Raw genomic sequence first — 16314 nt, forward strand, 5'->3', positions numbered from 1 at the left:
CTTGTGACCCAACGATCCTCCCCACTAACAAACATCCCTCCCCACTAACAAACATCCCTCCCAGTAACCTTTGCGGTGATTCAGAGGCAAACACGGTCTCCAAATAGCAAAGGTTACACACTAACATTCCTTCCCCCAAACCCACCTGACTGCAAGGACGTGGCCAGCGCCGTTATTGACCCTGTATAAATAGAGGTACTGAATTATGCACACTGAAGAAGATTATGACCAATCCCAGCCGAACTTCTAGTTGATTCTTTGTGCATTTTCACTGACTTCGGTCAATCACGGAATAGCAACCATTGGTATGTGTAGTCAGTCTAAGCTAAGCTAAGCTAAGAAAACCCAAAATTATTTGTATGGAGTAGTGTTTGATCCATTGGTCGTGTCGCTTGCTTTTGCGGGGGCGTATGATGCGGTCAGGATCAATATTGTTGCGTGTCCTTCGCGCAGCACGATAGAACATTGTCATCTATGCGCATGCTCATGAAAATCAAAAAATAGTTGTATGGTGCGTAAGAAATCTAGAACTACTCCTCCCCCCATAATTCCTTAATGGACAGATCCAGTTGGTCCTGAGATCAGCAAGCCCAGGGCTAAAAATCTCGGTGATAAAGATAGAAAAAAAAGAAAACATAAAGAATGCCCTATAAACCAAATTGACATGTCAAGATCGAATGCTAAAATCATCCAAAACTTTACTAAAACTATCGAATTATAGATAATTTTTAATATGTTTAGTTTATTACTTCTTAGATTCGATGATAAATTAAACCAAAATACCTACTTAAATAACCCTTAGCCAGAAAACTTTTCACACCTCTGGTTGTCCGTGTTGCTGAATGAATCTCCAAGTACGAAGCCCACGAGGCGCTGGCCACAATCCCGCAACCCACCGTGGGTCCCGAAGTGAAATTTGTAACGCTGGTAGACCAAACAACGAAAATAATGAACATAATTACCCTCGCTGTTGTTGGTGCTGGAGGTGCCACTCATTTTGGCTGGTGGTGGTGGCAGCATCCATCCACCAGAGAGTGTGAAGATCATTCCCTTTCTTTTCCTTCGACTTCGACTGGGGTTTGGATTTCAGAAAACAAGTGAATCATTGATGAGCAGCAAAAAATGGTTTATTTTTTCGACAATAAATCAAAGCTACTGGATGTGAGATTCCCTGCTTTTTTGCTTTATTTTCGGGGAACAATGAAAAGTAGAACGAATCGCGCAGTGTGAACTTTTGAATAGATATGTATTCATTTCTATCCACTGATTTTTTTTTTCAACTCGTTCTTAGACAAAATAAATCAATCATTTCATAGCCTTCGGATGATTACTCTTTTTTACAATCGGCCTGAATCAGCTTTTTTCAATACGCTACTTGCAACAGATACCACTGACGCTTCCTCCCGGGCAAGATTCGGTAGCACCATTTCTCCAAAAACCTACGTTATTGTCTTCGAAGATGTTCGCAGCACGGTCCAATGAAGTGCAGTCCCATTCCGTGCCTTGCAGGCCCACCAGTTCAATGTCTTTCAAGGTATCCAACAGTCTATCAAAATCCAAATTATTGAAGCGATTGCCGCCGAGCACAACTGTTTCCACATCCGGGAAATTTTTGATCATATCGAAATCCAGCATAGCGAGTTCATTGTTGGAGATATCCAATTCCATCATAGACTCGTGAGTTGTCAATCCTTGCGCGTCGATGGAGGAGACCTTGCAATGCGATATGTTGAGTGCTTCCAGTTCATCTAATGCATTAATCAGTCGTCCCAATTCAAAGTGCTGCAGGTCATTTCGAGATATGTTCAATGACTCCAGGTTGGTCAAGCGAGCAATTGGAGAAATATCTGATATGCGATTGTTTGAAAGCGATAGTAACTCCAAGTTGTAAGCGGGAGATGCATCTACCGTGACAGAACTAATTTGATTATCGTCCGCAATCATGGAGTAGAGCTCTTCAGTGATGTAAATCGATGTTAACATATTCTGGGACACATCCAAGTCTTCCAATGTTTTCGCAAAACTCATTTTGGGTAGATCGAACGTTGCAAATCGATTTCCCGATAAGTTCAAGGACCTTAGATTAGGACAGTCGCGGAATAGAGATGGATCCATAGAAATCAGTTTATTTTTACTCAGATCTACTTCATCAAGGTTTCGCAGTCCATAGAACAAGGCAGCACTGAGTGAGGCAATTCCGTTGGATGAGAGGGAAATTTCCTCCAAAGAAAATAGATTGTGGAAAATACGATCATCTAGGGCATTCAGCTGGTTTCTACTTAAATCCAGCAGTTCTAAATCTACAAGATTATCAAAAATTCCAACAGGTAGTTTCGAGAGCGACATTCCCGCAAGTTCGAGTGCTTCTAGTCGAAGAAGTTTTGAGAATAATTTCACATCTAGCGATTGTACAGCATTATCCGAAAGGAAGAGGTTTTCCATATCATCTATATCGTCGAACACTCCTGCTTGAAAATTGGCAATGCTATTGTTCACCAAATTGAGCACTCGTAAATTTGGAAGGTCCTTGAACCATTCCTTGTCTACTGCAGTCAACTTCTTATTGTTATTGATGGATAAGACCTCCAATTTGCGAGTCGGACGGAAAATTCCACGAGGAAGGGAGCTGAATTCAACTCCACTGATATAGAGCTCCTCTAAGCGGAGAGAATATTGGAATAAATCTTTCTCAAAATTAGTAAGATCGTTTGGTCCAATGCTCAGAACTTGAAGATTTCCCATTTGATGGAACGTGCTGGGATGAACATCAGTCAACGGGTTGTTGTTAACGTATAAATCTTCTATATTTTCCAAGCCTCTGAACATTCCATCGTTGAGTTCTTTCAATAGGTTTGCATCCAAGTCTAGTTTTTCCAATGCTGAAAGTCCCAAAAATGAGCTTCTAGGGATGTGACTAAGAGTGGAGTTGCGCAATGACAGCGACTCCAACCTTGATAAATCTCTGAATACATAATCGTTCACATGCTGAATGGGATTATCGCTTAAATCCAACTCTTCGAGGTTATACAATCCCGAGAACATTTTCTGGTTCAACTCATCAATTTTATTTTTACTTAAATCCAGTTTTTTCATGTTGCGATTCTGCATGAAAGAATTGTCGGAAACCTTTCTTATTCGGTTTTCGTCCAGGTATAATTCTTTGAGGTTTCTCAAGTTCATGAAAGCATCGTTTGGGATGTCGGTTAGCCGATTATCGGACAAATCTAGCTCTTTGAGATTTTGAAGTGAGTTCAAAAGTTGAGTATCAAGGCGTGTAATCCGGTTTCCTGCTATTTCCAGTTCTTTCAGATTATGTAACCCACGAATAGCCTCTGGTATATTGCTGAATTTGTTATCATCTAGATCTAACGAGTCTAGCCTTCTCAAGTTTTCAAAAGCAGTGCGGGGTAGGTCTTCTAAATAGTTTTCAGCAAGTTCCAGATATTCCAAAGATCCTAAGTTGAGGGTAGTTGATCGAATGGTAGTCAGTTTATTGTTTGTCAGGTAAAGCTCTTGCAATGATCCGGATGCTCCACGGAATATGTCGTCATCCAAATCGATCAGATTATTATCACTCAACGAAAGTTCTTCCAATCTGCCCAAATTTAAAAATAGATTCTTTGGCAAAACGTCGATCAGATTATCTTCCAAGGAAAGGCTTTTTAATTGTGGTACTTCGCTGAAGAAAGACGCATCAACGCTACGAATCAGATTATCGTTGAGATACAGTTTCCTCAAATTGTTTAATCCTTGAAGAGATCCAGCACGCAAATCACGTAGAAGATTGTTTTCCAAAAAGAGTTTTTCCAGTCCGTTCAAATCGCTGAAAATACCACCATCAAGTGAGGCTATATTATTGTCATCCAAATCTAAAATTTCCAAACGCCTTAGGTTGGCGAACGCTCGCGGAGATATACGGCTGATGACGTTACCTTCAAAGTTCAAGGTTTCGAGATTGTGGTTATTGGAAAACAAATTGTCCTCCAAACTAGCAAGTTCGTTGAACTGAATAGATAGCTGTTCCAGTCTGGGAAGTCTCGACAGCAGCGTAGGTCGTAGAACTTCTATTGAGTTATTGTTCAAAATCAGAGTTTGCAGCATTCCGTTCTGTTCAAATATGTGATCATTAAGTTCTTCGATGTAGTTTTCAGTTAGCACAAGTTCTTTTAGATAGGTTAATCTGGTAAAAGTTTCTGGAGCTAAAACCTGGATGTTGTTTTCTTCTAAATCAAGCTCAACCAAATTGATCAACGGATGAAATGCTTGTTCATCGATTGAAGATAATTCATTGTCCTTCAAAACAAGTTTCCGTAGGTTGGATAATCCAGAAAAGGTGTTTTGCTTCAGCCTGCCAATGAAATTATGCTCCAGATCCAAATCTTGCAAATTCGCCAAATCACGAAACAAAAACTCTTCCAGATCTTCAATGCGGTTGTGGTCCAGATGCAAATCTTCCAGTAACGTCAATCCGGAAAATAACTGGGCTGGAAGTATTTTAATCCTGTTTTTGGACAGCCTCAGTGTATCCAAATCTCTGCATCCTCTGAAAGAAAACTCTTCTATTTCTGTAATACGATTGTTTCCGAAATTAACCTTTGCTAGCTTAGTTTCCTTGAACATGTCGTTAAACAATTTGGTCAACCAATTCTTCTGAATCTTCAGAAATTTCAGCTCCCTGGCATTCTCGAACGTCCCTGCTTCTATTGCTTCGATTTCACATTCTTTCACCGAGAGCGATCGAACATTATCATTGTCACGAAACAACGACGGAGGAATAATTGGAAATGAAGAGTCCGTAAACTCAATATCTAAAAAGGGTCCATTACCGCCATGAATGGTAATGCTTGCCACTGCATCACGTGACTCATATTTCAGATTAGTCAATTTACACTCCTTTCTTCCGGAATAACAGCTATATGTGCCTCCATAATCTGCTTTCACTACGACCGACAGAAGAAGCAGAGCAAAAACGCTGAAAATGTAAACCAATTGTTCAAAATATCAGTCAGGAAATCTTATGCCAAATATAGCTCTATTACCTCAATTTGAGCATTTTGCTCTCCTGGTACGTTTTAAATATACTGGCTTGAACTGATGCACTTCCCAACACCGGTGATCCGTTCTCTTGGGATGGACGCAAAAAACTGAAATTAAATCCCAGCAAAATGTACACAAAACTTCGAAAATCCACACATACCAAAACAAACTTGCACAATTAAGTCACTTGGGCACCGATGCGTATCTCACCTACTGGCTAGCCGGCCGGCAGTAATTTGCATCACAAAATCACCAAACCAAATGTTTTACCCAACCGACCGATATAGCGTTAAAACAGCCGGTCATTACCACCAAGCCGCGTGACATTTTGCTTACATCCCAAGTGATACAAAAATAACTTTACATTTCTTACTTTCACTCAATTTCGGGATTGGTTAATGGCTGGTTGTCAGTTCTCAAAATTTTGAGGAAGTCATGTCGCAGCTCGAACAATAGGTGACACAAGGCGCATGCGTAATATCTTGCAAGAACGTGCCTCCAACTGGCAAAATAATTCGGTAAAATCTTGCGCCAAGTATTACCTACGCACACTTTGTCGTATGTGGATGACCTATGTATTACTATTTTTAGCTGTTAGAATACACAGATGCACTCATGATTATATTATTATATCACTTTTAAAAGAGAAGAGAAAAATTCACAAAAGGTATAACCGTGTAAACGAAAATATTTTTTTTTTCTGGAATGCTTTTATGACATTGTCAGTTCACACAGAAAAAAAGGAAGATAAGCTGCAGGGTACTCCGTAGCTTCCAACGGTGTTTCACTAACAATGCTTATGCTGACTAAGTCCTTAAGGTTTTAGTAAAATTGTGGAAAAAGTGTTTTCCTGGACAATAAAAGATAACAAGGAGAATGTAGCTTATTTTTCGATTGCGACAACCGCAATCCATATCCAAGGAACGTTGTATCTTTATTCTCCGATACAGCTGGTTTTGTTTGGTACAATAAGATATTACACAAAATATCAGCAGAGCCAAACTGGCTAAAATCTCACAATTTCCGGAGAACGTGCTTTTCAGATATTTGTTCTCTTGAAATTTTGAGATACCGTAATTCGGGATAACATTTATCATTTTTTTAATGTGTCAGTGTTTTTACATATGATATTCCTGACAATTAAAAAGTTATTGAACATGCATTTCAAATGAGGACTAAGCATTTCATTCAAGTTCAGCCAAACCTTTTTATAAGCCCCTAACTTGGGGAGCTAAAGAAAATTGAAGCGTAAAAAGAGGAAGTGTAAGTTGGAATTTAGTGCGTAAGTTCAAATATCGAGCGTAAAAATAATTAGAAGCATTGAAAAATGTTCGGTTGTTTTGCAGCTAAGTGAAGAGGTGGAGTTTATCCATGGTTATTCTCAAGAGTATCTGTAGGAATGACGCGAACCGAAGTCTGATGTTATTTTAAATTCCGGTTTATAACAATCACTAGAAACCCATGAAATTCGGGCATTTTTCGAACGGGACCGATAAGTTTGGTGGTGTTCAACGTCTTACGCCATTCTGAAATTCAATATGGTGAGCTCCGGTTTGTGGAGATCGCATGAAACCTTTGCAATAAAGGTGTTCTTTGAATGGGATAGTTGAAAAAGGACGGCAATCTTTTTCCGACGCCCCTCTGGAATCCATGATGACAAATTCTGGTTTGTGGAAATTGATTGAAACTCATGCAAATATGTTTGGAATGAATTCGACTACAATACCCGTTGAATTTCGACAACATGCCCACAAATGACAAAATCGAACCGTGTCAAAATCTAACGGTTATTTAAAATTCCATCCAAAATAAGTCGAAGAAAATAAAAATCGTACTCGATAAGATTTTGAATATATTTTGGACATGTATTTTGTATGCATAAGCATAAGCATAAGCAAAGATGACCGTACAATTCGTAGTTGCTACTCCATGATTGACCAGAACAATCAAAATTGCACAAGGAACCAACAGATGGAGCTTGGGAAAAGCTTACCATCCTCAGTGTACACTTTTGAGAGTCTGAAAAATTGCGAAGTCAATAATGGCACCGGCCACGTCCTTACGGTCATTGGGGAAGGGAGGGAATGTCAATTAGACGTCCGTTGTTACTAGAGACCGAGATCACCTCTGCATCTGCACGGTTGTCACGGAAAGAATTTGGTGTTAGTGGGAAGGGATATAAAATCACATGTTCAGGATTCACCTTGGTAAGTGATGCGACTCATGCAACCTCAATTCAAATACATCAAATTTCTTATTCTAATGTATGTTGTCACCTCTGATGACAGCTTGTCACTGATGCTTCTGTATAAATTTGTTGAATTCCTGCTAAATCAATAGGCAAAACTTTTTCACTTCATTTTTAAATTAGCGAAAAAACGTTACACTTAACAAAAACACAACCGCACTGAACCCATTTTGAACATGTTTTTTGTATGGTAAAATAAGTGTTACTTTTGTAAATGGCCTATAAGTTTTTATATTTGAAAAATTCTAACTTCGAAACTGTTGATTTTGAAGGAAATGCTCTGTTTAGAAGTAAAGTCAACCGTTTGGACTACAAGTTAAAAATAAACACTGAAAAACTAATATTTTTTCTCATGAAAAATTCAAAAATAAAACTCAATTTTTACTTATTACGCAAAAAAAAAACAATTTTTTTTATTTTCACCATAGAATCTTGATAGAAAACAGATGATTGGGACAAAGTTTGATGATGGAGAAATTTTCAATAAAAAGTTTTTCTAAGAACAACTTTTCGCCGATTTTCAAAATTTTGTTAAAATAAAAATGTTCTGATGATACAATCTTCTTCTTCTTGGTGTTACGTCCTCACTGTGACAGGTCCTGCTTCTCAGCGTAGTGTTCGTACTTCCACAGTTATTAACTGAGAGCTTTATTGGCCAATGTTGCCATTTTCGCATTCGTATCTCGTGTGGCAGGTACGATGATACTCTATGCCCAGAGAAGTCAAGGAAATTATCCTGGACCGACCGGGAATCGAACCCAGACAGCATGGCTTTGCTTTGAAGCCACGGTCTCTGACCACTCGGCTAAGGAAGGCCCCTACTAATGATACAATAAGAACCTTGAAATTATATTAAACCATAATGATTATTATGATCACTTCTCTAGAAGTGGGCATATAAGAATTATATCAAATTTACTGCATAAAAACTAATAATTAATTAATTAAATAAGTAATTTTCAAAGGTTATTTGCGATTCTCGACCAAGAAAAAAGTAAGTGTAGATAAATATGGCATATACTCTAAAAACAAATAACTGCTCTTTGATGAAGAATCGTGAATAATAAATAAAAAAGCCCTTTTTTTTATTTAAATAATATTTTTTCACAATTAACTTGATACAATTTTAAAATGTCTACTTCTGAGGAAGTTATCATGATTATTATTACGGTATAAAATAATTTGAAGATTCTAATTGTATCATCAGAATGCTTTTTTTTTGTTTGAATTTTGAAAATCGATCAAAAATTGTTCTTAGAAAAACTTTATTATTAAAAATTTCTTCATCATGAAACTTTGTCCCGATCATCTGTTACCTATTAAGATTCTATGGTGGAAATAAAAAAGGGGGATTTTTCTGTAATTTAAAATTAAAGTTTTATTTTTGTTTTTTTCATGAGAGAATAAAGCAATAACTTTTCAGTGTATATTTTTGACTTGTAGTCAAAACGGTTCCCTACAATTTTTTCATAGAGCATCATCAGTTTCAGAGTAAGATTTTTTTTCAACTAAATTGCATGTCAAAACATATAGGCAATTTTCAAAAGTTATTCTAGCATACCGAAAACTTGTGCACCATTTTTCTGCAAATTGAAGATGGTTGAGTTATGTGACTGTTCGATTTGACATGGAACTCGTCATTTCAATTTGGATAAAAAAAAATCTAAGAATCATTGAGTATCCGAGGGCTATGTAGAACTTGACTCTGAGGAAGCCAGGAACTAGTTTGGAAACATTTTTATTCTGTTCTGGTCAGTTCCCATGCCTTTTAAAATAAATATTTTTACTTCATAGATAAATACGGAACTATGCCATATGTTTACAGATTCCTCGTTGGAAAGCTTCAGAAATTCTTCTGGTGATGCGTCTACAGCTTTCTTCAAGAATGCGAACAAAGATTACTACAGGAATGCCTTCAGAAATTAAAACACTGTGACCTCAATTTACGAAATAGATCGGGGTTAAATGAATTGGTTCGTTAAAAGATTCAGTTCGTAAAATGAGGGAGCTATAAAACAATGTTTTCCTTTTTGAAGTCTACTTGTAAAAAAAAAAATAAAATCTATTATTTCGAGAAATTATGCTTTTTCGGTGTCTTATGCAGTGTTGGATTTGGGCTTTGAGGGCCCGGGTCAGATCTTTTAAAGGGGCTCCTAATACTAATTGAGCACGCTTTGGGATTCAACGTACAAACATATTGAAATTTAGTTTTGAATGAGATGTTCAGTCGGAAGATATGAGGGGCTCAAATTCAAAGGGGTATACGTGACATTTTAGTCGGTTGTTAGCTATAAACATAAAAAAAATTCGTCTGTATTCAAGGCCTGTTTTTAGTCCAATGGAAAAAATAATAATTCGTAAAAGATTGGCTTGTGTTTTGGGTTCCATATAGATCGTTTGAAGTGAAAGATTACTAATAAAAATTTTCAAAACCATTTTCTCCAAAGCTTTCAACTCCCTCATATTGAAAATTGCATCTCTTCATTCTTCTAATTGTTCTCAATTAATCCAAAAAGAACAATGACAGTAATTGATATAATGACAAACACATTTTCTAGAATTGTATATGGGATGATACTATTTTCATTTAAATTTTATGTTACGAGAGCAAAAGTTGTACCAATAGTTTGACAATTTTACCTCAGAGAGAGTGCTTTTTTTATAGTTTCTTCCAAAAAACGTCCTTTTCTTCTCCGGTTCCACGAAAGATTCTGGCATTCATAATTATCGCAACATCAAACGTTTCAAGCTACTAAACGAAACGGATATCTGATATGAATCCTTTTGAATTTGATAGAGAATCAAGTTATTTTGTGCTCTGCATTATTAGCATCCATTTTTAAATCAAATTGATCAAATTTGTATTTTCTAACTAATTATTAATCCTTTTACTGAAAATCAATTGCTTCCATTAAGTAGAACTTTCCAACTTTTCTCTGGGACCACATTATTTCAAAAAAAAAAATATATTCAAAGTTAACTATAAGCCTTTACTTATTTTAAAGAAAACTCCTTCAACTACGACATACAAAGTATTATTATTATTATTAGCTTTATTAGGGAGATTTTCAGCCCGTGGTTGGTTCATCTCCATGATACAAAGTAGAAAAAGTGCTTAAAAATACTGACTATCGCGTCACGAAAGAATTTCCCATACACTTCAAGATTCTGCTAGCATTGCAAATCAATGTTTTTAGAAAACTAACTTAAGAGTTAGTTCTATACTGTGAAATTCAGATATTGGAAAAACAAAAAATCTTCTCAAATAATGTTATGTTGACTTTAACGGTAAAATTATTTGTCTAAAAAAAATTGAAAAGTATCTCGATGTGTTTTTATGTTTCTATTTTTTTTCCTCGGGCCCCTCTAATTGTGAGGCCCGGGGTATTTGCCCCCTTGGCACCCCCAAAATCCAGGCCTGACTTTATGCATATTATTGATTTATTTGATAATCAGCCTCAAATGTTTGCATGATAAGGTCTTCCAAGAACTTCATAGAGTTTGGGCATATGATTCTGCATAAGTAAATAGAGATCAATTTATCATTTCTAAGTAGAAGAATATCTCACAATACTGGAACCTAGAAAATTGTTGTATGTTAAAGAGCTGTTTGTATCATCAAGATCCCAGTTTTGGTAACTAAGTGAGTACAACAGGCTATCTATTAATATGTCATTTCTTACGGATGTGGATTTCATTATGCTATTGAATAAAACGATTCCAGAATGCAATTGAATAAAAAAGTCTATTTAACACAACTATTTATGAATTTTAATATCTTGAGTAAACTAGACGTTTAGGGTATATCAAACAATCAGTCATTAAGTACGCGGATAGATCTTGTAGATTTTATGGATTGTCTTTCCAATTTTGCTCGTTGTGTTGTACCAATCAAACAAACATCAATGATCATCCACTATGCACCTTATTACGTATGTAGATTCCAAGATCTATATTCCAAGAGAGCCTTGGATGACTCGAAACATATTTTAAATGTAACTACCCAATACAACAAGAAAATTAAAGTATTCCAAAGTATTCTGATGTTACTCATCATTCCATAATAAAAGGACTGTTCATTTTATAAAGTGGACACCTTGTTGATGCTATATATTTTTTATTTATTGACAAAATCATAATCAGTTTTCTGTGCATCGTTCAATTATTATTCTACAATGTAATGAAAATATAAAATTTTACAAAATGCTTTTGGCTGAAGAACTAAATAGTTTTTGTAAAAAGAACCCTCAGAAAAGCTGTTCGTCAAAGTTAAGCATAACAAAAACCCTCTTTTTGTGAACAAATTGTATGTTGGTATCTTTCACTATTCTACCAAAGGTACAGCTTAAGAAAAATCAATGATATTCCACCATTTTCTGATACTAAGTTACTCTAGCGATTTATCCTTTATGGCCAAATTTGCTGATACACCATCTTTTTACTCCCAGTATAAATGGTCGGCGTTAAGTCAGAGTGAACCAAGTGACATTTTTCATATTTTGAGAAAAATGGGTTTAAAGTCTAACGCTCTGTAATTTTTCAATTCGTATAAATTTTGATTCAATATTTCTACACATCTTTATGTTACCTTCAAACAATATAATGTGAAGTGATAATCATGAAAAATTATAATCCAAACCTCTGATACAACGATTTTTTTAATGGACTATGTGTACTTGGTCCACTCTGACTGAACTAAACACCACCGTTCAGTGAGTTGGTTCACTCTGACTGAACTATTTCTAGGAAAATAACAATCATTTAATTCTTGCATGGTCAAACTGGGTGCATATCTCTAAGATAAGCAGATTAACAAGACCCTTCGACACCAGTATCGTAAATTATTCAATAATTTATTCGTCAATACCGGAATCAGTGGCATTACGATGGCTTAAAAATTAAGGTTTCGCAGGGGCATGGCATTGAAGACCAGAAATATTCAAATAAAGAGCGGACCAAGTGAAAATGTTGAGTACCGACCAAAATATACTGGTCCAAAGAGCGATTTCTAGCACATTCCATACATACACCATTAAATTACCATAAACTTCTATCGGACTCTGAAATTTGCTCAAAAACTGCAATAATCAATCAGTTTATTACTTTTCAACACTTGGTCCGCTCTGTCTGCACAGAAATTGTTGCAATTTCTGACCACCCATCCAAATATGGTAAATAGTAAAAAATCAAATTCAAATGCATCGAATTAAGTAATATTTATAAATGTCTATTAATGGATAAGTAGAAGAATCATTCGATGTCGAAAAATCTGGCAAACCTCTTGAATTCCCTCGCATTCCTCAGCGTGCTGATCATTTTCGCTATTATGGTAATAAGCACTTGGTCCACTCTGACTGCACACTTCTATCGATATTTATTGATCATCCAAAGTAAATTTGTTACATATCTCTCGCAGATTACAGTATTCAACAAATCTGGTCAAAGTGAAACGGAGGTAAGGTAATTTCGCATCTAATGAGAGAATAATCCAATTTTTCCAAGTTTTGTACTTGGTCCCCTCTGACTTAACGCCGACCAAATGTAAAGTAAAAAGCGTGTTTAATATTGGTTTAGATTACTAAAGAAGCTATATTTGTATTAAAGAAAGCAAAATCGTGAATTGTAATCAAACTCTTGTGCTTAAATTTTACTGTTTATGGTAATTTTATGGAAAAATTCAATACTTTTAAAACCATGTACACTGGTCCCACAGTTATGAATCATTTAAGGCTCTGCTTAAATTTGAAAAATTCTAGAGAGCAAAATAAACAATATTTTTTTATGAAATCAATGCCGAATAGTAAAGTAGGATATATACTTGCAGTTCATGCACAATGTTGTCATTAAAATTGTTGAAAAAATTTGAAACTTTCATTTATTTGAACATGGTCTGAAACCACAATTTAAAAATCGGCTAAGAAGTTGTCCACAAATATGAATCAATATGAATACGATTAATGAATCAATTGTTTACTTTCAATTATTTTGCAATTAAATGCAATATGTAGTTCATATGTTTACAAAAGCACCTCTTTGGACAACATTAACTACATCCGGGGGTGAACCGGAAGCAAATATTTCAAGAATCTACATGACATTGCTTGATTTTTTGTTTTGCTACTGAGCGGGCCTTGTGAATATTGAATTTGTGGATTTATTCTGACGCATGTTTATTTGGAGGATAATGGCAGGTAGTGTAATTAGACAATCATTAGATCTGGATGACAGAACTCGTAAATGCTTGACTCTTCGACTGCCTTCACTGAGGATTCTTATGTCATATGGCGATGATATGGTGGCACATTACGCACGTGAAAAAAACGATACTCCATGAACTCTAATTTTTTGATTTTCAAAAGTGTGAATACCTTTTATTTCTCCATGTATCTGATAGAAGAGACAACAGTTCAGCCTGCGAGTTAATCTAAAGAAACAACGTGCAACATAAGTTATCATAAAAACTGACAAACAATTGATATTGGTATATGAATTTGTTTATTTCCAAAATCATGGAAATTCATTAGCACTGTAATCCGGGGAAACATTGATCAGGTTTTTGAATATTTCTTAAATACTTCATTTGAAAATGCAGATGTATCAAACTTTATACTGTATTTTGTTCTTTGATATATTTAATGGACTTTTTTTTTGTTTTTGCTGATATGGGGTAACATTAATCACCCATCTAAATAATGATCGGTAATATTCAAAATGTTGTTTCTTACTGAAATCATGGCCCGTAAAGCCGAATATGAAGTCCAAACTCTTACAAGTCCTTTATTTTTTTTTGCAATTTTTAAATTAAAAACTCCTTGAGATGTGAAATACGCCTAAAGGAAGGCAATTTCCTAAGGAAATTCAGCACTCATTATAGTATTTTTTTAATTTAGCATAGTTGAACATACTTATGAGAGTTTTGACTACGGCGATGCTATTTTTATAAAAACCGCAATTTATTTGACCGTGTTGTTTGCAGATCTCATGTAGGACACGAATCTTTGGTAGCATAGAATTTGATAGAAATCATTGTTTCGAAAAGTTTAAAAATTTTCGTGTGAATAACCCTTAATTTTCGCAAAAACAATAATTGTCATTACCCTATGAATTTAAAAGAACGAAGCACCATTCATGTTTTGAAAATATTCCATCAATAAATGTTGAATCGAACCTTTCATGAGAGGAGTCGTTCCTATCAATGTTACCCCGCTGATCAATGTTTCCCCGGCTTACGGTATGTTCAGATTCCTTTTCCACAAAATAAAATAAATTTGCGTAGTTTATGAACGGTCCCAAACCACTTTTGCTCTCCCGTAACAAAACATTACATTGGGAATTATTTGAAACTAAAAATCATTTGAAAAAATACTAAGTACTAGTACAGTGGGATTCCGTTTTTGGCAACAAAGTTTAAATTTTCAGTTGCCAAAAACAGAACCGTGCCAAAATCGGAACCCATATTTTAAATTTTATTTTTCAACTATTGGTTTTGAAAACATCATTACAATGTTAATACACTATTTTTATGGAATCATAAGGCGTTGAGACTTCGAAAAGGTTAACTTCGAAGCATTTTCCCGAAGGGTTATACTATACTATGAATCTATAGCTCCGTAATGTTAAATCTGGCAAACATTTTTCTGGTGGCGTTTTTACGCCTCAACGTCTTCAATTATTTTTTAGAAGCTTTATGTATAATTTTTGTATAAGAGAGCCTTGTAAAACCAATAATCGCATAAGTGACTTTTATTGAAGAACTGGACATTTTCTTAAAACTATGAAAGAAAACAAAAAAAATTGTTTTCTTTTAAAGACGTATTTGCGAATCAAAAGCACTGGGAATTCTAATACTCAATCTGTTGGATCATATGGCTGGAAGGAGATTCTCTATTTCTCGCGGGTTTCGCGTAAGTGTTTCTAGTTACGGGTCCGCCACCTCCCTTTTGGCCCTTCATACAGTGGTATGTTGAATGCAGATTGGTAATAAAATTCGACCTTACTGTTGAGTGGAGCCGCATGCAGAGCAAGACTCAAGCAAAGATTGGTGGCTACCTACATACATAGATACATACATTTGCGAATCAAAAGCGCTGGGTGTTGCAAAACGGCATGAAATTACCATTTAAAATCAGTTTAATTTTGGAGCGTAAAATTTGAAAAATTCGGTAAGTTTAGAATTGCTCCCTCAATTTATGTTTCGGATAAAGTAAAGCATTTTATAATGAATGGTTGACTGCATCTAAAGGACAAACATAAACATGAGATGATGCATAAATAAGACTTGTAATTTTGTAGAATTTATTTTTACTTGAAATAATTTTTAATTGAGCTTGGTATATGTTTTACATCTACCTTATAAAATCAACTGAAATTTACCTGTTATGAAACCTCAAGAATCTTATAGGAATCTTCAGTTTCTCATGAGAAATCTACAGAAAAAACGCTTGAACTCTGTTGCATCTTGCCAAGCATTCGTAGGATCTCGCATAGAGTTCTCAGGATCTTGCTAAGGAATTTGATAGGAGTTAACATCTTGGAATTCCGCTGCGATGTTGCTGAATATTCTCAAGTCTCCGATGAAAAATTTAAAAGTTTATTATTGTTAGGCTACCACTAGCACACTTTAAATTCCTCTAGGAACCTTTTCAAAACCCCCAAGCTTTCGCCGAAAATATTAAAAATTCCACTAGAAATTCACATTATGCCGCTTAACATTTACAGGACGCCCTAGAGTTTATTAGGAATCACCAGATTTTGGACATAATCCTCCATAACCAATTGTATACTCTAAGGATCCCTCAACAAGCCCTCAGTGTCCACTTGGAATCTGCAGATATCCTCATGAATAAGTTAAAATTTCTGAAAAGTCCCACAAGAACCAAGAGTCCCTTAAGGATTCTCCAGGGTACAGTTAGGAAACTCATAGACTCAGCTCGTAAGGAACATTTTGATGATGTTGAGACCCGTACCCTTGATTAACAATCTTGTACAGAATTCTGAATCGCTACTTAACAAATCTAACGCCTTGCAGT

At 35.6% G+C, this 16314-nt stretch overlaps 1 protein-coding gene across 2 annotated transcripts; it reads right to left on the bottom strand.

Moving 5' to 3' along the window:
* Positions 1-1102: 1102 nt before the first annotated feature.
* On the bottom strand, positions 1103-5375 carry LOC5572301 (chaoptin). 2 transcript variants are annotated; one of them, XM_021843024.1, is made up of 3 exons: positions 5248-5375; positions 5040-5144; positions 1103-4972 (listed from the first exon to the last, which is right to left on the bottom strand). In XM_021843024.1, exons 1-3 carry the CDS (start codon positions 5277-5279, stop codon positions 1372-1374), a joined length of 3738 nt encoding a protein of 1245 aa, XP_021698716.1. In that variant the 5' UTR covers positions 5280-5375; the 3' UTR covers positions 1103-1371. The 2 variants fall into 2 exon arrangements, with proteins under 2 accessions (XP_021698716.1, XP_001653989.2); XM_001653939.2 differs by having other exon boundaries at positions 5208-5278.
* Between the last annotated feature and the right edge of the window lie 10939 nt (positions 5376-16314).

This window comes from Aedes aegypti, chromosome 2 (assembly GCF_002204515.2).
Source record: "Aedes aegypti strain LVP_AGWG chromosome 2, AaegL5.0 Primary Assembly, whole genome shotgun sequence".
Classification (NCBI taxonomy): Eukaryota; Metazoa; Arthropoda; class Insecta; order Diptera; family Culicidae; genus Aedes; species Aedes aegypti.